The 21,638-nt window shown below is 36.9% G+C and overlaps 1 protein-coding gene and 1 long non-coding RNA gene across 2 annotated transcripts; both read left to right on the top strand.

Moving 5' to 3' along the window:
* The first annotated feature begins 528 nt into the window (after positions 1-528).
* LOC110879729 (LRR receptor-like serine/threonine-protein kinase FEI 2) lies at positions 529-5,263 on the top strand. Its single transcript, XM_022128251.2, has 13 exons — positions 529-786; positions 875-1,010; positions 1,137-1,208; positions 1,319-1,390; positions 1,530-1,601; positions 1,908-1,979; positions 2,084-2,155; positions 2,316-2,422; positions 2,534-2,701; positions 2,787-3,119; positions 3,212-3,466; positions 3,534-3,667; positions 4,652-5,263. The coding sequence occupies exons 1-13, from the start codon at positions 690-692 to the stop codon at positions 4,874-4,876; spliced, it is 1,815 nt and encodes a 604-aa protein (XP_021983943.1). The 5' UTR covers positions 529-689; the 3' UTR covers positions 4,877-5,263.
* A 1,810-nt stretch (positions 5,264-7,073) lies between these two features.
* LOC118482247 lies at positions 7,074-9,706 on the top strand. Its single transcript, XR_004867982.1, has 2 exons — positions 7,074-7,409; positions 9,000-9,706. It is a non-coding gene; the product is annotated as an uncharacterized LOC118482247 (long non-coding RNA).
* The last annotated feature ends 11,932 nt before the right edge of the window (positions 9,707-21,638 follow it).

Here is a 21,638-nt window from a genome sequence, read left to right as displayed (position 1 = left end):
TGCACTTGCACCGCTCGAACCACCACGAGACGGTTGCGAGCCCCGTCCCTTAGTTTTTTTCTTGGCTTCGCGGGGTTGGTTCTCCATTGCTTGGTTTGAAGTGGGTGTGGTTTGAAAGTATAAAAAATTAGTGAAGTGGGTGTGGTTTGAGAGTATAAAAAATGAGTGAAGTGGGTGTGGTTTGAGAGTATAAAAAATTAGTGGTGGGTATGGTTATTTATATTTGTTAAAAAAGTGAATTTTTTTTTTTTAAATTTGACCGTTTAAAATTCGACCGTTCCTCAAAACTCGTGCCATTCAACGCGGTGAAAACATGCCGATTCCCCTCCTCAAATCGGGTCCCTGCGGTGATGGCGGCGATGTTCCTAATCGGGGTTAGGGGTCACCACACCCTCTCCCCGAGAGTGCCCCGGATACCCTTAATATCAAGTTTATAAATAATAAAAGAAACCACATGTTTAAATTTTAAAAACATTTACTATCTATGTCACTACATTGCATATTTAGTTTCCCAAAACACCATCATAAGTCACGCCAGCCACAAAACCCCACCATCCCCCCTCTGTAAAAGCACAGCGTACTCTACACATCATCACTATAGCTTTAACTTTGAATCCTTTTTATGTTCCATTTTATGGCACACATTTGAATACTCTACTCTTGTTCTTACTCATCATCAACTTTGCCAAATGAGTTCAACAAATCTGATCTTCATTTCGGTTTTCTCAGCTGTTTTTGTCTCAACAACCCTGTTCAGCACCTGCTCCTTTGCTCTCACTGAAGATGGTAACAATCTTCTTCATCTTAAAATGCAAAGATTGTGTTTTTTCAGCTGCAAGCTTTGATCTTTAATGTGTTTTCTTGTTTCTTTTAGGGTTAACTTTGTTGGAGTTTAAAGAAAGTTTGAATGACAGTAGGAATGTTCTGAGTGATTGGGTGAATAATGATGAAACCCCATGTCAATGGACTGGTATCACATGTTATCAGAGTGACCAAAGAGTTCTAGCCATGTAATAAATACTCACTTTTTATTCCAAAGTTTTCAACTTTTTTCAAGAAATTAAAAAAAAAAAAAAACCCTAATTTGGGTTTTGCTGCAAGTTTTAATCTCTGTTGTAAATTTGGGGTTTTGGCAGAAACTTGCCTTATATGGATATTGGAGGGTTTATATCTCCAAGCATTGGTAAACTCAGTAGATTACAAAGACTGTAAGTATATATTTGCATATTTATCAGTTGTAAAATGATCAGTTTTTGTGGTACATTAGTTTTTGAAGTGTGGGGTTGTTTAATGTTTAATGTTTAATGTTTATTATCAGGGCACTTCACCAGAACAGATTACATGGTATAATTCCTAATGAAATTGGTCAATGTGTTGAACTAAGAGCTGTGTAAGTCAAATTGTGAAGTTGGCATCTTGTTTATTTTGTTGGTTATCTCTTTGTGAGTAAGATTTAGCAATGTACAATGATTATAGCACATTTTACTGATGTGCAATGCAATGCAATGGAATGTTGACATTTTGTTTAGGTACTTGAGGGCTAATTATCTTCAGGGTGGCATTCCACCAAATATAGGAAATCTTTCCCTTCTTAGTATACTGTAAGTTTATTTTTATATATTTATTTAGATTTAACTTGTTTTTTGTTTTTAATGTTATAGTATACTGATTGAAACATTAACTTGTTATATAAGTGGATGTGGTTTGCCTAGTACCTAGTACTTTTGGTCAACTTTAACTTTTAAGAAAGTCAAATAGTCGGTTTAGCGGCAATTTGACCCAATCCTATTAGCACTCACACGAAAACAAAAAAAAATCACAATCTGTATATATCAATCTCATGAATTGACTTATTAAAATTTGTTTCTTGTATTATATTTAATCGTAATTTCGTTCTCATCCTCTAGGGATTTGTCAAGCAATACTTTAAAGGGAGCGATACCTTCATCCCTTGGTCATCTCATTCGTCTCCAGTACTTGTGAGTTCGTTCACTAGTATATTACGGCATTTTTATTTAATTTATAGAAAATTTAGACAATCACATTGCTCTAGATATTGAAGTATCCCTTCATTTACTTACAGGAACTTATCGACAAACTTTTTTTCTGGTGAAATTCCAAATTTTGGAGCACTAACCAAGTTTGGAAACAATTCGTAAGTTCCACTTTATAGTTTATACAACCGTAAATGACAATATTAAGTTATTACCAACCCTGTTCATTGATATTCTAGTATTTGAATTTCTTGTTTTCTTCATAGTTTATTCCCTTTTTTTCAAAGTGACTATTCTGAAAACATGCTTCACTATGTGTAGGTTTATTGGTAATTTAGACCTGTGCGGGCAGCAAATACACAAACCGTGTAAAACGTCGTTGGGATTCCCTGCGGTCTTACCGCATGCAGAAAGTGATGAAGCAGCAGGCAAGCAACCATTCTCTAGTCCGTTTGCAACTATAAACACTAAGAGTTGAGAATTTTACTGTGTGGGTATCGTTATTCTCAACCGTCTATGATGTATTTTGACTGTTGCAGTGCCTAAACGTTCATCTCGTTCTCTGAAAGGAGCACTGATCGGTGTTGTTACCGCTTTGGCACTAGCCGTTGTGTTCTTTGTATTCCTATTAGTCTGGATGCTTACAAAGAAAGAAAGGGCTGCAAAAAAATACGTGGTTGTCAAGAAACAAGTTCATCAAGAAACAAGTAAAAAAAATAAAAACTCTTTTTTTGTCTACGTTTTCAGTTAACTTTTTGAATTTCTTAACGGCTTTTTTTTGTTTATTTGTAGGCACACAACTTATAACATTCCACGGTGATCTTCCTTACCCTTCAAGTGAAATTATAGAGAAGCTCGAGTCACTTGATGATGAACATGTGGTCGGGTCTGGTGGGTTCGGGATCGTGTACAGAATGGTGATGAACGATTGCGGCACGTTTGCGGTTAAAAGGATTGATCAAACCCAAAAAGGTCAAGATCAAGCATTTGAACGTGAACTGGAAGTATTGGGTAGCGTTAAACATATGAATCTTGTGAATCTACGAGGATATTGTCGGTTTTCTGACTCGAAGCTTCTTATCTACGATTATGTGGCCAATGGTAGCCTTGAAAGTTTCTTACATGGTAAGTCTTATACTCTTATACTCTGACTATAAAACGAAGAGTAGATAATTTTATATATTCGCTAACGTCTTCTTTATTTTTTTCGTTCTTAGAACGTCGGGATGGAGGTCAAACATTAAGTTGGAAAGCTCGTTTGAAAGTAGCTTACGGTTCAGCTCGGGGATTGGCTTATTTGCACCATGATTGTAGTCCTAAAATAATTCACCGAGATATAAAATCTAGTAATATTCTTCTCGATGAATATCTCGAGCCTTGTGTTTCCGATTTTGGTCTCGCTAAGCTTTTGGTAGATGAGGAAGCTCATGTAACCACTGTCGTTGCCGGCACTTTTGGCTATCTCGCACCAGGTTTGTCACTTTCTTCACATACTGCGTTTGGAACACGTAACGTTCATTAACGGGTTTTGTGAAACAGAGTATCTGCAAAGCGGGCGAGCCACTGTGAAGTCCGATGTTTATAGCTTTGGGGTTTTGTTACTAGAGCTTATAACAGGAAAGAGACCGACAGATCCGGCTTTCGTGAAACAAGGCCTAAACGTTGTTGGTTGGGTATGTATTTGTGAGCCTATTTTTTAGGGGCGCTAAACGGGTCATGTTCGCGGGTTGTCGGGTCCAACCCGACCGAACCTGAAAATTCTACACGAACCCGAATTCGATCTGAACCTGAAAATTGTCTCAAACACATGAACCGGAACACGGCCCGAATATTCGCGGGTTGACCCAAACACGACCCATCTAACCCGATTTTTTTTTTCACACGTTAATACTTTTAAAATAAAAAAAAATTACTGCCAAAAATACAAATGTATATTAAGTAGTTACATTTTAATTATAAAACCTTATGTTAATTTCTCTTTTAACTGCCAAAAATACAAATGTATATTAAGTAGTTACATTTTAATTATAAAACCTTATGTCAATTTCTCTTTTAATATAATTATGACATAAAAACACGTTTTGAAAAAATAATAATATTACATAAATGGGTTAACCAGCTCAACCTGACGGTGACGTCACAAACCTGACCAGGGCCGGCCCTGAGAATTCGTGTACCCTGATCGAGCTCGAAAAAACGTGCCTTTAGGCCTTAACGAAATTGGGTATTGGGCTCACTAAAGGTCTAAACCTAATGCGAATGGGCTAATAACTAATTTAAACCATAAAAATAGCTTTGTAAGTGGGTCTATGTTGGTGTTCGTATGGGTATACCCTATTAATTTATTTTTTTTACATATACATATTGGAAATTTTTTTAAATAATGTGCCCTTCGAAATATCGGGCCATGGCCTGTAGTCCTCCCCGCTCACCCTCAGGGCCGGCCATGAACCCGACATTTGGCTATATGGGTCCTCGGGTTCAACTTGAAACTGACCCGAACCTGTTTAGACTAAACCCAAATCCGCGAATTTCGTGTTAGGTTTGTGTCATGTTTTCGGGTCGTGCCAGAAATTCACACCCTTACATTTTTTATAAATAAAGTCAAATATGATGGTTTAAAAAGTCAAATCTAAACATTTTTTTTTGCCCAACAGTTGAACACGTTGAGGAAAGAGAACCAGTTGGAAGACGTGGTGGACAAGAGGTGCACCGATGCAGATGCTTCAACTGTAGAAGCAGTTCTAGAGATAGCAGGGCGGTGCACCGATGCGAACCCGGATCACAGACCGTCGATGCAACAGGTGTTGCAGTTTCTCGAACAGGAGGTGATGTCACCCTGCCCAAGTGACTTCTATGACTCCCATTCAGATTATGCTTGATTCAATGACATTAGTTTGTGGAGGATTTCTTGATAAAAATTTCTAAATTAAGTTTCCGATTTTGTTCCCCTTGGCTGGGACTTGTATGTATAGCAATGTTTTGGGACCAAAAGATTCTGTTCAATGTCCATTCACTTCTACCCAAAAAAATGAATGCATGAGTGAACTGAACCTTTGGTTTAAATTTATAAATGGTTTGAACCGGATCAGGACGAGAACAGACTGTACGTAACCTGTCCGGTTTCAGTTCGCTCCCCCCCTTCAGTCTTAGGCAAGTTGTGTGGAACATTGCTAACATAATGCCTTTTGGGTGGTGTTTGCAGCCGAGAATATTTTTTGTAACTTTTTTATTTTAACATGTGTATAAAGTAAGAGATATTTAAATTATGATGTAGACACATATTGTTAGTGCCTGGTTTTGGGGACCTGGATTGCGCTAGCGTTTAAGTGGTCCTCCTCGCTCTAGCAAACTGGAAGTGAGTTAGATTTTTATATTTCATGATTTATGTATAAAAAAGGTGGTTTCAAAAGGGACGGGGAAAAAGGCATGAGGAAAAAAGGCTCACTAATAAAGTATTGAAGATTTTATTTATTATTATTTTAGAGTTAATTATAAAATCATCTTTCGGGTTTGTAAAATTTGTAGGTGCAGTCATTGTTTTCAAAATTATCGAATGGTCATTTATTTGTGAAGTGTTGTTTTAATTTAAGGTTAATAAACTAAGGCCATCTGGTCCAGCGGTAGCCTAGGAATATGAGCATTTCGGTATCGGTACTGAAAAATATTGGTATCGTATTCGCCTATTCGGTATCGTAATGTACTTTTGGTTTGGCATCGATTTGTTATGGTATTGATATTTTACCTTCAAATACGATACCATACCGAGCATTTTTTGATACCGGTATTGGTACCCACATTTGGCGAAATTTGGGGTTGGTATTTTCGGTTCCGAGTTCATCCGTACTGACAGTTTGTGGGTTGGAGTTTTGCCTGGAGCAATTTGCTCTGGGTTAAGCCATAGGTTTTTCCTAGTTGTGGGTTTCCTCCTTGATGGGTGGGCCAGGTCACAACATTCTGTTTTACAGATGGAAGTGTGATCCATTTGTAAAGCTGATGTCAAGTGTTATGGGTCATTGCTATTCAAAAAAAAAAAAAAAATAATAATTAAAAAAAAAATAAGGTTTGATCTCGTGGATAGGAGGTATTTATTTGGGTGATGCAACGGACTTGTCTTCATTTATCATAGAAGGTTGGTTTGCACGATGTAACCACACCTTTACTTTACTTAGCGGGGTTTAGTCCCTTTCAACTTTGTTCTTCGGGACCAATGAATTGCTTTACACTTGCTTTTCAACTTATGATGTTCAAGCTTTTATACTGTTTATGTTTGAAACAATTCTATACCGGAAGAGATAGAAATAAAACCAATGTGAGTTACAAAAACTCTAGAAACCTCATCTCTATCATCCATTTAAAAAATTCAAGGGTTGAGATTGGTCATTTTACACTTTTTGTTTTTTTTTTTCAGAAACAATTGAAAGTCTGCAAAAGCTGTTACACGTAGCACATGACAGTCTCTGGGGTTACACGTAATACGTCTGCAAAAAGTGTAACACGTGGCAAAAGAAAATCCATTCACTTAGGTTTCATAGCTTCGTTGACTAATATGAAATTTCTTTCTATAATTAGCCTATTTTATTCATTCCGTAAAATATTATATTTTGGTAAATCAGGCTTAAAGAATATTATTAAAAGTTTATTTTAAAAAAAGTACGATGTCTCGAAAGGTTTAAGTTTGATGATTCCTGTTCATTTTCATCCCATCTATGTTATTGTTTTTTTTTTCTTTTAATTTTATTATTTTACATTACTGGTATATAGACATGAACTTTCACTAACTTTTTTTTAGAAGTTTATTTAAAAAAAAAAGAGTAAATTACAAGTTTTGTCCTTTATGTATGTCCCAAATTGCAGACGTTGTCCTTTAAACCAAAATTTGACAGACGGTGTCCTTTGTGTTTTCAAAATCTTGCACGTTTTGTCCTTTAGGCCAAACTTAGTTAGATTTTTTTAGTTAAATCTGGTATCAAGGGGCTATTTTGAAAAAAAAAATTATTCAGGGACTAAATTGTACAAAACTTAAAATAAAAAATATATAAACTTCCTTTTTCTCATTCAGTAATCAAACTTCTCTCTCCTCTCACTCTCTTCTCTCTCTCTAACAACAATATTAGATGGTCTGTTTGTTTTCCGTCGACAATGGTGAACCAGAGAACGACGGACGGCGGCAGTGGTTAGCTCCGGCCGTTTGGTGATGAAGATGATGAGTTGGAGCTGGCCGACGGCGGCAACGATTCGGGCATTATAGACATCAGCTGCGTGACGGATCGGTTCGGGTCAAGTCTTATCTCGGTCAAACCGAGTCAACTCGGGTCAGCGATTAGTCAAACGGTCAGCCCCTGTTCGGGAGTCACGGTTCAGATCTCGATTAGTCAAACGTACACACCCTCTCGATCCTCCTCAAATCTCTCGGTCAGTTTATACCTGTCAACAGTTGTGTAAATACTCTTTGGGGGGTTTTGATTAACGAAATGAAAGTGTATATTTTACATGCTGAAAGTGATAGATAGGTTTTAGTTGAATTTGGTTGAAGAAGTCTGCTATTTTAATAATGGTGATGCTTGATCTAAAGAAATGAGTGAGAGGAGATTCGGTGGTGAAGGGGTGGTTTGTGGTGGTGGGGTAGGTTCGGCGGTGGAGGTGATGTTATAGGCGATTGCAGGTGGTGGTGGTCGGAGAATCGATACCGGAATTGTTTTTTTTAGGGTTTTTGATATTTTTGTTTTTGGGGATTTTTGTGGGTTTTTGTTTTGTTTGATTTTAGGGATTTTTGGGGGGTTTTGATTTTTGGTCAGTGGGTGGCAGGTGGGTGGTCGGAGAATCGATGCCGGATATGTTTGGTGATGGTGGTGAATCGATGTTTGGTGATGGTGGTGAAGGGGTGATTTGTTATATGATTCCGTTTAAGGTGTGTTTGATGGCGGTGGTGGTGGGGGTGGCGGTGGTGGTGGCGGTGGCGGTGGTGGCGGTGGAGGGTGGTGGTGATGGTGATGAAGGGTGGTGGTGATGGTGGTTAGTAATTTACTCAATAATAATAATAATAATAATAATAATAATAATAATAATAATAATAATAATAATAATAATAATAATATTAATAATAATAATAATATTAATTTTTTACAATTTAGTCCCTGAATAATTTTTTTTTACAAAATAGCCCCTTGATACCAGATTTAACTAAAAAATCTAACTAAGTTTGGCCTAAAGGACAAAACGTGCAAGATTTTGAAAACACAAAGGACACCGCCTGTCAAGTTTTGGTTTAAAGGACAGCGCCTGCAATTTAGGACATACATAAAGGACAAAACTTGTAATTTACTCTAAAAAATAGGATGTCTCAAAAGTTTTAAGTTTGATTATTCCTATTCATTTTCATCCCATCATGTGTTATGTTTTTTTTTCCCACATAATTGTCACATATATATGAGCTTTCATTAACCTATTTTAACGTTTACGTGTAATGATTTTTTATCAACATCATCTATTAAAATATTATATATAAACAATTAAGTTAAAAAAGAAAAGTGAAACATGAAATTTCTTCATTGGCTTGTGAAATAAATTTCCACATCCTCACGCACCTTTTTTGTGTTGCAAATGTGATTTTGCAAACGCCGAAAATCTCAACACCCCTTTTTAACATTAGATAAAGCCCGGAGAGGTGTTTATACCGTGAGGTATGGTGAGGTGGGGGTTTGAAGTATGGGTTTACACGTAGCTTTGGTGGGTTTTGCTGGACTGACTCACATTAAAGACGGTATGATAGGACGGGGGTTTGGGGCGTGGTCAGCCCAAACTGCATATTTATATTTTTAAAACAAGTTTAAATTTTTTTAATAATGTTTTTTAAATAAAGAAAATTACATAAAAAAATTCCTAGTGCTTGTAATATTTTTTCTTTATCTCTTCTCTCGTCTCCAACATTAGTTCCAACTCTTCACCTAATAGGTGATCGATGGGCTGTGCTAGAAATTTCATATCATCTCGTCTTTGTTTCAGGGCATCCCTAGCTTCTTTTTTCTTCCGAATTCCGGCCCTGTGTTGTTAGAATACGTTGAATGTATCTAACTTGCATGCAATGTCTTCCAACTGATCGCTGTATACTCCCCTATGCGAGCCCGAACTCCCAACTGAAGGCGATGGCGTACCCGATCTTGATTTTTGAGCGCGCCTTTTTGCGGCATCTCTTCCGTTTTCTGGCCGGTTTGGCGAATCATCCACAAAGTCCTCCAACTCTTGATCTCGTGCATCCGATTGGGCTTGTGACTTCTCTTCTTGATGGGTTTGGATGCGGAAGGACCATCGATGGTGGGTTGAGTTTCGGGGACGGTTTCGGTTTGGGAAAGGTTGATGGACGTTTGTGAAAGGTTGATGGGCGTTTGTGGAATCGGGCTAGGTATAGAATCGTCGGTGTGAGGGAAGTTAGTATACACACGATTCGAGAGAAACGATGCGTAACCCGCCATATCGGGCATAGTGGAGTGTATTAAAAAGGGAGCAATTGAATGATTGGGTGGTGGGCTAGGATTTTCTTGTAATGCCCACGGGTTGTTCGGTCAAAACCACGATTATGAGGATTCATTTTTCGTATTGTGGTTGGATGAGAATTTTTTTTTAAAAATAAGATAGAGATGATTATAGAAGAGGTGGAGTAGTTGTGATAAAAAAATGAATAGAAATGTGAGTTTTTATAGTTAAAAAATCAATTTTTTTTACACATAACCATTGGCCAACGGCTAGATGTCCTGGCCAATCAGATCCCGCCATATCACTTTGATAGCCCCGCCCAACGCCCGGGCTGAATCCCCCGCCCAAGGGGTCACGCCGAAACCCAAACCCACCCGAGATGGTGACTTGGGCGTTTGTACCCAATCCACGCCCCATACCCCATAGTCTTAAGCAATAAGCATCCATATGGATAGGGGCGTGACCAGTAACACTTAATCTAAATAAATAGTGTGAATGTGTAATTAGCGTTTTTTAATCGTTTTTAAAACCCGTCCTAAATTTTTGGATCATTTTCATCCATAAATGCAACCACTTATATCAAACATACAAAAGTCGTGAATCTTTGATTTTGGCTAAACTACAAGCAGTACGCAACAAATCACCTTGGCTATTAGTTTGAAAGAACATTCTCGAGTAATTTACGCATATATAATTTAAATTAATAACCCAAACTCCTTATCAATCATCATATAGAAACCAAAAAAATAGTCAACTTTTGTATCTATAGTACATGTCATAACTTTTAATATAATCACTGATTTTCTTTCTAGTACTTCAAGTTTTTTATATAGTTATCAGTATTCAAAAAAAAAAAAAAAAGACTTCCTTAATTTTGAACTAAAGCAATCAAACCTGGATGAACGATGAAATTTGAAGTTTACTAAAGGGTCTAAAATCATATTATTATCGGCTTTAGCTTTTTGCATAGTGTTTCAAGGGAGGTCCAAAATAACAATTACTAGGCTTAAAAATTTGTCAAACAAAACAATATTTAAGACTAACCATACAAATTTCATTTACGACCTAAAACATACATCGTGATGAAGTCATAATTATCATCAAATAGGGTTTTCAACAAATTGAATAACGAATTATTCAAATATTTCTTTTACAAGGATTTGAATTTAATTGGTATTCTAATAAGATTCAATCCGATTTGGAATTCAAAATTCACGCCAATTCAAATTCGATTTCATGTTTATTTGAAACTCGAATTCGAATGAATTCAGATTAACCCAAACTAGTGTTCAATCCGTGAACAAGATCGAATATGGAAGCATAAAATCAAATATGAGACCATAAAATTTATGAACTAAAAATCGGACATGGAACTATAAAATTGAATGTGGAAATTCTCTTTTCGTGAAACAATATGTGAATTAAACCCTTTTCATGGAATTAAACCCTTATCGTGAACTCGTGAATAATGAACTTACGGGCTATTCACTATTGACCTTGGTGATGATATCATAATGAACTTATCGATATAATTTAGATTTTGGAGTAAACTGCCATTTTGGTCTCTGTGGTTTGGCCAGTTTTGCCACTTTAGTCCAAATCTCAAACTTATTACATCTGGGTCCCTGTGGTTTGCATTTTGTTGCCATTTTAGTCCAAATTTCAAAAAACCCCTATTTTGACTGTTGAAAGCTGCTTATTTTTTCCTTTAATGTAGGGGTATTTTGGTCATTTTTTAAATTTCATTTTTTTTTTGCAATAAAACCTAGATCAAGAACATCATCAAAACTGGCAGACATCGTTCATCATCAAAACCCAGAAAATCGTTCATCTTCAAACATAAATAATGTGATTTGTCTCTCTCCTCTCTCTCTCTCTCTCTCTCTCTTTCATCCTCGACCCAGATGCAGAAATCATCAAATCATCTAACAAAAATACTAATCATCAAATCATCTAACAGAAATCTTTCATCCTCGAAAATCGTTCATCTTCAAATATAAATATTAACCACCACCAATTGTCTGCAACACCCCCAATGGTCTGCAACACAAATCATCAAATCATCTAACAAAAATACAGAATCTCCAACTCCAATCTCACACTCAACTATACATTAACCCCATAATCCACCCTCCACTCTCTCGATTTCTACCTGCAACACAAGATCATCTTCATACACACAAATAAAACCCATAACACTCCTTCCACACCCCCACCCGTGTCTTAGATCGACCAAAGAGAGAAAGAATTCGAAGCGGAGAGGATGGTTCTGGTGGAGGTCCGAACAGCAACAGCGGAGAGGATGGTTCTGGTGGAGGTCCGAACAGCAACAGTGACGGCGGGAGACGGCGCCGCCACTCACGGCGGCCTTAGTGATGGTTCTGGTGGAGGTCCGAACAGCAACAACGACGGTGGGTTTGACGGTGAAGGTGATTTTGGACGATGATGATTGATGATTTAGGTTTGAATAGCAACATCTTTCTTCCCCAAATCTCAGATCCGTCATCGGAGTTCCTTTCTCTCTCCTCTCTCTCTCTGATCTCCTGAACAGACGTGATGGTGGTGGAGAACGGCGTGATGGAGAACGGACGTGATGGTGATTTTGGACGATGTGTTTGGTGATGGAGAACGGCGAAGCTGATGCTGGTTTTGTGATGGTGGTGAGAAGGGGGAGGAGGTGGCGGTGGTGGTGGTGGTGGTGGTGCTAGAGAGAGAGAAGAGAGAGAGAGGGAGGAGGTGGCGATGGTGGTGGTGCTATAGAGAGAGAGAGTAGAGAGAGTGAGTTGATCTGGGGAAGATGATGATGATTTGGGGAAGATAAATGTGATGATGATTTATAAATGAAAAGCAAAATGACCAAAATGCCCCTGCACTAAAGGACAAAATAGACAGCTTTTAACATTCAAAAAGGAGGGTTTTTGGATTTTGGACCAAAATGGCAACAAAAACCAAACCACAGGGACCCAGATGTAATAAGTTTGAGATTTGGGCTAAAGTGGCAAAACTGGCAAAACCACAGGGACCAAAATGGCAGTTTACTCTAGATTTTGGTTCAAAACTAGAAGGTTTTTTTCTTCCCATTTTTGTGTGTAGATACTAGATATTTATGTATATACAAAAATAAAATTTTAAAAATGTATAATATGAATCTGACGTTCAAATCTAATCGAATGGAAAATCAAAAATTTATATTTGATTACTGGCCTTAAACTCGAATTCAAACATTGATAATCGAATTTAAATCAAGTCTTTAAAATCTCTCTTATGATCAACAAGGAAACCAAAATCCGTTCTTAAAAATAAAAAATCCAAAAGAAAAAGGTCCATAAATGAAACAAAAACTTACACGAGGGGGATACCTTGTCCAAAAACAAAAGTGAGGGGGTGGGCACTAGGTGACACGTACCATCAAGTGGGCCCCACTATTCTTTTAAAACTTGAAGTGGGCCCCAGCACAGACAGTGTCGACCACAAAAGCCCAACTCACTCTTTTACAACTTGGGACTCGGTCCGGTTTGGGTGCCTCGAAAGCGATCTGCCACGTTTGACGTGCAATAGACGACGCCAAAGTGTCGATCATCTGTCGACTGTGAACTTCATCCTACGGCTGATATTACAGGAGTGAACGGTTGGAGAAAAAGAAAGCTTCTCGTATATTATAATTGACACCTTGCCATTTCGTGGGCCCCTTTTCTTTATAAATTACAATAATAACAATATTATTTCGGAGCAAACAAAGTGAACAACCATATGTTTTTATATTTCTCGTTGCCTCCTTTACTTTTGTGGGAGACCTTTCACATGCACCAAAAATGAAAACAAGATAAATGCATTGAATGATATCTTTTCTATAAAGTTTTAACGTATTATATGATTTCTTAAATTTTTATTGACAGAAAACAACGTGATATTTTTTTAAGTGATTATTTAACAAGATCACATAAGCTTTACTACGTACCCAAATGAGCCTATAAGAAGTAGAAAACAATTGTGAGAATTAAAGTTATTAAATAATAATCAATTTTTATAATTGTTTCTTTTAGGTTTTTTTATGAAAAAGTATTCCAAAAAGAAATTAAAAAATAATGAAGTAGAATACATGTAATTTGATATTAGATTAGACAGTGTGCTGGGCACATCACAATTGTTTATTCGATCTATGTGTTAATTTTAGTTTATATATAACAAGGAGTTCAAAATTGATTGGTCTTCAATGACCCAAATGGCTAAATATTTATTAAAAAAGAGGTTACATCATTTTCAGACCTCATCACTCGTATTGATCATCAGTCATGAATCAAACACGCAAGGATTGGTATACACATTTGGTGTATATGTATATGTATGTGTATGTGTATGTGTGATGTACTTATAATGTGAATTTTATTATTTGTTCAATTAAACCTAACAAGCAAACATTATATATATACAAGTATGTACATATGCAACTAAATACAAACTCGTAATTCCAATAATTTCTAAAAGAACAAAGAGGCATATGTTCAAATGAATGTTGTCTTGTCTTCATTCAAGTGGCTAAATGCCGACCAAACATAGGGGGTTTCACTTGATGGAGAAGAGAATGACCAACTCAAAGAATAAAGTTTTTTCACTTGATGGAGAAGAGAATGACCAACTCAAAGAATAAAGTTTCTGTTCTTGTAGTCGACAATATGTAGGAGCATGGACCGATAGATAGAAAAGTTGGAGGCTCACTTATTTGTCTCGTGGTAAACAAACCCGGATGGTGGTGAAATTGTGAAAGTAAATTATGGATTCGACTACTAATGGTGGGTTTCGCCTCATATTCCGAAGAAAAATATGTTTGCATAATAAAGATGCTAGTATGGGCTTGGCTCATTAGCTAGTTTACCCTACTATATAATTTGTATTTCCCTTTCATTTGTTTCTAATTTTCTCTAATGTTTTACATTGAATAAACCCTGGTCACTTTTACTCTGTACATGTTTGTCTTTCACCAAAATAAACAATTAGTCTTCAGAAATTAGAGAAGATGATGAACGGCGTCTAGGGTCGGGTCATCGTTAGTTACATAAGTTTATGGTTCGACCCTTCACTTGTCTCACATTCTTAAGTCATTGTGTGTTGGTAGCCAAACACATGGTATTGAACATGGGGGGGGGGGGGGTAATTACGAAGAAGGTAAGTGAATAAATAAGGACGTGTGAAGATTTTAAGGAAAGGAGAGAGCGCGTTAGGGTTAAATACGTGTTTGACCCATAGCTTCCTTCTTAACATATGTAGGACATATATAAAATTAAGCAACACATTTGTATAAGTTTAGTGACATGAAATATAATGTGTTACGAAAGTAAAAGTGAGTACAAAGATTTTGTAGAATGCATTAATCAACAAATGTGATTCTTGACATATGATATTGAAATATGACTGGAAAGTGGAAACCAACTTTTATGTAGCTTAATGCGTAAAAGGCAAATGTATAAGTATGACCATTGAGATTAATTAGATATTCAATTCCTTAGCAATTAGCTCAAAAAGTTAATTGTGCAAGTTGGTACTTACGTAACAAGCCATACTTGATATCACTAGCGAAATTTAATTGCTTTCAAAATCACTTGCATGTTGGGAAGCAAGTAATTGAAATAATAGGAACTAGCATAATTATCCCGCGCATTGACGCAGAGCGTGATGAAAATTCGATCGATGTTGATATCCGTTGGTTTCTATACAGGGTAAAAGAATAATTATATTAACCGGTTTATTACTATACCAGGTAAATAAAATATTTAAATTAACAACAAAAATAATAATTGAAAATAATCATAGTAAAAATAATGTTTGCTAAAAAAACTTGAAATAGATTTGAGTCGGTATTATTAAATTATAGGGGAATCAAAGAAAATAAGAGAGTGCAAGTTTGAAGAAAATTCAAACTTTAGAGAAAAATTTAAAAGAACTAAAGAGTTCACTAATAAACTTTCTTTCAAATGATAGAGTTAAATGCGATTTTATTCCTTGTAGTTTGGGTCATTTTGTCAGTTTAGTCCAAAGATTTAATTTTTCACCCGTGAGTTCAAAAATGTTTCACCGTTGCCATTTTAGTCCATTAGATTAACTTCTTTAATTTTTTCTGTTCACGAGAAGGGCAAATCAGTCATTTTATATGTAATTATATTAACTAGAAGGGTAATTCGGCCATATAAAATTACCAAATTGCCCTTCTCGTTAACAAAAAAAAAAAATGGATGAAGTTAACCCAGTGGACTAAAATGGCAGCGATGAAACCTTTTTGTACCCACATGTTAAAAATGAAACCTTTGGACTAAACTGGCAAAATAACCCAAACCATAGGGACTAAAATGACACTTAACTCCAAATGATACATAGAAACTAAACAATATTGTTTGGAAAGTGGGTGTAAGGACCTTGTTGAGGAATTAAAATTGAATTATACACGCATGAGAATGGTTGCAGAAGTCGCTAGGCGTTTCTAAGTCAATCGACTAGGGAGTTATAAGTATTCGGCCTAGGCGGAGAGTACTCGGAAAGTATTCAGACATTATAAGAGTAAGTTTATCAAAATTATGAAACGTGTCCTTTTAAAAAAATAATTACGGATTATGTCCAAAATCTTGGGTTTTATAACATATCGTGTCCTTTAAATCAAACCCAGTTAAATAATTCGGTTAACTTCAATTAAAGTAGGGGCATACCGGTAGTTCACACCATATTGCTTTAACATACCTCATTATAACACATTAATACCCAATCCCTTTATCCATCATCTTCCCTAGTATCAAAGTAGGGTTTTAAAGTAAAAAAAAAAAAAATAAAATAAAAAAAACCAGGCTTGCTAAAGACCAAACCGAACACGATGGTTTGCTGGTGTGATCGGAAAACAACCATTGTAGGCTTTGAAATCGTCGATGTACCCTTCAACCCGACGATTGGGTCCACTAGAATCAGCCGTCTCCTCCATACCAATCCTCCCCAACCACCCTGTTAACTTCCCCTTCGCCCCCTTCTCCTGCTCTGACAAGCTTAGCCACATTGCCGACTGGACTCAATCCAACTACAACCCAACCCAACCCAAACTCACAAGGGCATTGTATCGACAAAGAAAGCAACTAATGAAATTCTAGACATGAACGTCGTCGTTGAGGTCTCACGACCTGCTTAAGCCTTTGAAATTCTAGGCAGTCTTCGAATTCAGTTACGTTGTTGCGTCATCTGATAAGGTAACGAGCTTGAGCCTTGTTTTTTGACGAGCTCACCTTGTTGTTTGGAGATTCCGTCATCTGATAATGTTATGACTTGATTTGAATTAGAGTTGTGTGCTTTCTGTTTGGTTTTAGCCGAAAATTACAAAGTACAAATCTATGTTGCAGGTTTGTGAGTTAGCTGGAAATTACAACGTGTCCTTTAAATCGTCTTCTTCTTTTCAAATTGTCTTCTTATTAGTGGCTGATGATGAATTTTTCCAGCTATTGACGGATTTCTTATTAGAGAAAGTTTGTAGATGTAGAAGACATGAGTGTTCACGATAGCCATGGATGATGAGTGTTGTAAGATCATAACAAGGTTGGGTTTTTTATTGGTTAATTGCAAATTAGTTGTTTATGTTTGGGGAATTGAGGACTACAAAATCGGTGATTGTGGTCAGTGTTTAATATTTACTTTTTAAACATTTTTTTTAAAAGGGATGTTAAATGACCATTATGCCCTCATGTGAGAGGCACATGTATGGAGTTAACGAGAAATCTTAATTGGGTTTGTTGGAAAGGACATCGTCTGTTATCATGTGCAAACGTAAAGGACAACCACTGTAATTTTTATAGTTAAATGACACCTGTCACAACCCCCGATCCCTATTGCCCGGGAACGGGCGGCCGTGAGCCAGTTGCGGTGGTATCACGTTATTATTTTATTTGGCAGCGGAATTTTCATCAGGACCGTAGTTAAGAAATATTTAAATCATAGTAAACCACCTCGTTTTATAATATTAAACAAATGGGTAAAACCCAAGTTTTTATTACAAACTGAATTACAGGGATAAATCCCACTTTATTGAAATAAACGCTTTCTTTTATTTAGGTAACTTTTATAGCCACTTTTCCAAGCCTTCAGTGCTCTCCAGCTGGCTTCTATTTGGCTTTCACATTTTGTTACCTGAAACGCGTTTTTAAAAAGGTTTTGTCAGTGGAAAATACTGGTGAATGAATCTCAGTTTAATCAAGTATTGATAATTTAATTTAAACAGTATTGAGGGCGATTACAATGTTTCCATCTACCCAATTACTCATTCAGTAGTGTCACGTCTGACTGAGGGTCATATTACACATTGGCTAACTCGTCGTCCAATGGTAATGTTACTCCAATTTTGTATACAAAACCCCAACATACCGGCAGTAATTGTAGAATTACAAAGACTCAATCACTGCTAAATTGCATTGTAAAAAGGTTAAGGTTTTGTAAAAACTGTTAATAAAAAGGAGATTACTCACATTGCTATTCTAGGGTTTTCCTTTATGATTTCCTGGTGAATATCTATAATTTACACAAATGCACGTGTGTTAGTATAATAACCCATTTTAACATTAGTAATACCCTCCCCGAGACGGCATTCCAACGACTACGTCGGGCAGAACCACGACAGCCGTTACGGAACCCTAGATCAATCGGGCAGAGTACCTAATACGTCACCAGGGGTTATAATACTTACATCGTAGCAGAACCTCGCTATTTTAGGGGGTATAATACCCGGCTATAATAACTCCCTACAGAAAGTGTGATTTGAGAATCGAAAATTGAACGAGCAGACTGAACTCCCGTTGCCTCCTATTTATAGTTGTGAAATCGGACATCCTCGCGGCCCGCGTGAAGTAAGGCTAGGCCTTACGCGGCCCGCGTCAACAGGCGGTCAAAGCGTAGCTTGTCCGGATCACCTACTAGCTTCGACACGATGATGACACGTGTCGGCTCCGGGTCATGCCACAATTCAGGAGGCTCGCGGCCCGCATGGACTTAACCAAACTTGTACGCGGCCCGCCTAAACTTATGGTTTTGGCGAAGTCTGGTTTCACATTCGCGCGGCCCGCATGAGCTTGAGGTGAGGCCCTACGCGGCCCGCCTCAGCTTAACAATTTTTTTGTTTTTATTTATTTTATATAGTATAATCTATTTTCGGGGCCCGGTTTTCACATACGGGGTACATATAATGACATATTGATATATTTAAAAATATATTAGGGTATCGGAATTATTATGATAGGTGTCGGTTTTACCGAGGGTTGTTATATCCTCCCCACCTTGTTTTAGAGCTCGTCCTCGAGATCTACTGGAACAAGTGTGGATATTTCTTTTTCATTTCTGATTCAAGCTCCCATGTGTACTCGGGTCCTCTTTTGGAGTCCCATTTCACTTTGACCAAAACTAGTCTTTTATGTTTGAGATTCTTAATTTTCCTATCTTCAATTTGCAGAGGCTTCTCCACAAACTTGAGTTGTTCATTTATCTCTATATCTTTGAGAGGTACTATGAGTGATTCGTCAGCTAAACACTTTTTAAGATTGGATATATGAAACACATTATGTATTCCTGCCATTTCCTCTGGCAGTCGTAGCTGATAAGCTACAGGTCCTATTCTTCTGATAATTTCAAAAGGTCCAATATACCTGGGACTTAGCTTTCCTCTTTTGATGAATCTTACCACTCCTTTCCAGGGTGAAACTTTCAATAATACTTTATCTCCTTCTTGAAATTCTAAGGGTTTACGTCTGTTATTAGCATAACTCTTCTGTCGATCACGTGCTGCTTTCAGTCTTCCTTGACTTGAAAAATTTTATCGGTTGTTTCTTGTACTATCTTGGGTCCAGATAATTGTTTTTCCCCAATTTCTGCCCAACAGACTGGGGTTCTGCACTTTCGTCCATAAAGTGCTTCGAATGGTGCAGCATTGATACTTGTGTGATAACTGTTATTATAAGAAAATTCTATCAAAGGTAAGTGTTCGTCCCAATTACCTCCAAAATCAATTACACAAGCTCTAAGCATGTCCTCCATCGTCTGAATTGTTCTTTCGCTTTGTCCGTCTGTTTGAGGATGGTAAGCGGTGCTTAGGTTTAGCTTAGTTCCCATTGCTCTTTGAAAACTTGACCAAAAATGAGAAGTAAAACGGCTATCTCTATCCGAAACAATTGATAAAGGAATGCCATGTAAAGAAACGATTTCGTTTACATACAATTTGGCTAATTGTTCCATGCTAAAGGTTTCCTTCATTGGTAAGAAATGAGCTGATTTGGTTAGCCTATCTACAATCACCCAGATTGTATCATTACCTTTTCTTGTCTTAGGTAGTTTGGTAACAAAATCCATTGTTATCAATTCCCATTTCCATACCGGCATTTCTAATTGCTGTAACAAACCTGAGGGTTTCTGGTGTTCAGCTTTAACTTGTGAGCAAGTTAAACATTTAGAAACATAAGCTGCTATGTCCTTTTTCATTCCTATCCACCAGAAATTCTTCCTTAAATCCTAGTACATTTTATCACTTCCTGGATGCATCGTATATTTAGATTTATGAGCTTCTTCTAATATACGGTGACGTAAATTTCCTAATTTAGGTATCCAGGTTCTCTTTTTATGGAATCTCCAAATTCCATCCGTTCCTTGTTCTAATTCCTTAATCATTCCTTTTAATTTTTCAGTATCTTCCTTGATTACTGATTCTTGTGTTTCTCTAATCTGTTCATTTAAATCTACTTGCAGATTCAATTTAAGAGAACGTACCCTTTTTGGCTTTTCATAATATTTTCGACTTAAGGCGTCAGCCACCACATTGGCTTTTCCTGCATGATACTGGATATCACAGTCAAAATCACTAAGCAATTCCATCCAGCGTCTTTGTCGCATATTCAACTCTTTTTGCCCGAAGACATATCTTAAACTTTTATGATCTGTGAATATGGTAAACTTACTACCATAAAGATAATGTCTCCAAATCTTAAGGGAAAAAATTATAGCTCCTAATTCCAAATCATGGGTTGAATAATTTTCTTCGTGACTCTTAAGCTGTCTAGAGGCGTAAGCTATAACCTTTTGACGTTGCATCAATACGCATCCATAACCTAACTTAGAAGCATCACAGTAAATTACAAAATCTTCATTTCCTTCTGGTAATGCTAATATAGGTGCATGGGTTAATCTTTGCTTAAGGATCCTAAAAGCTTCTTCTTGTTTTGGTCCCCATTCAAACTTAACAGATTTACAGGTTAACTTAGTCAAAGGAATGGCTATCCTAGAAAAATCTCGAATAAATCTTCTATAATAACCAGCCAATCCTAAGAAACTTCTAACCTCGGTTGGTGACTCAGGGGTTTTCCATTTAGTAATTGCCTCGATCTTTGTTGGATCTACATGAATTCCTTCATGATTCACTAAACGTCCGAGAAATTGTACATGTTCTAACCAAAACTCACACTTTGAAAACTTAGCATAAAGCTTTTCTTTTCTTAATAAACTTAAAAGTAAGTGCAAGTGCTTTGCATGCTCTTCTTTACTTTTAGAGTAAATTAGAATATCATCTATGAATACAATTATGAATTTATCCAAATATGGCTTACATATTCGGTTCATCATGTCCATAAATGCGGCTGGGGCATTGGTTAAACCAAATGGCATGACAGTAAATTCATAATGACCATACCTCGTTCTGAATGCGGTTTTAGGAATATCCTCTTCCTGTACCTTTAATTGATGATATCCTGATCTTAAATCGATTTTAGAGAAAAATCGAGCTCCTTGAAGTTGATCAAACAAATCATCGATCCTCGGTAATGGGTACCGATTCTTAATCGTGACTTTGTTCAATTCCCGGTAGTCAATGCACATACGCATTGATCCGTCCTTCTTTTTGACAAACAATATCGGTGCTCCCCATGGCGATGAACTTGGCTGTATGAATCCTTTTTCCAACAATTCATCTAATTGTTTCTTCAGTTCTTGCATTTCAGCGGGTGCCAAACGGTAAGGTGCTTTGGCAATTGGTGCTGTTCCTGGTAGCAGATGGATTCTGAATTTGACTTCCCTGTCTGGTGGTAATCCTGGCAATTCTTCTGGGAAAATATCTGAAAATTGGGATACTACTGGGATATCTTTTAATTCTTTTCCTTTAGTGTTAGTGATTATTGA

This window comes from Helianthus annuus, chromosome 9 (genome assembly GCF_002127325.2).
Source record: "Helianthus annuus cultivar XRQ/B chromosome 9, HanXRQr2.0-SUNRISE, whole genome shotgun sequence".
Classification (NCBI taxonomy): Eukaryota; Viridiplantae; Streptophyta; class Magnoliopsida; order Asterales; family Asteraceae; genus Helianthus; species Helianthus annuus.
This window is presented reverse-complemented; position numbering and strand designations above follow the sequence as displayed.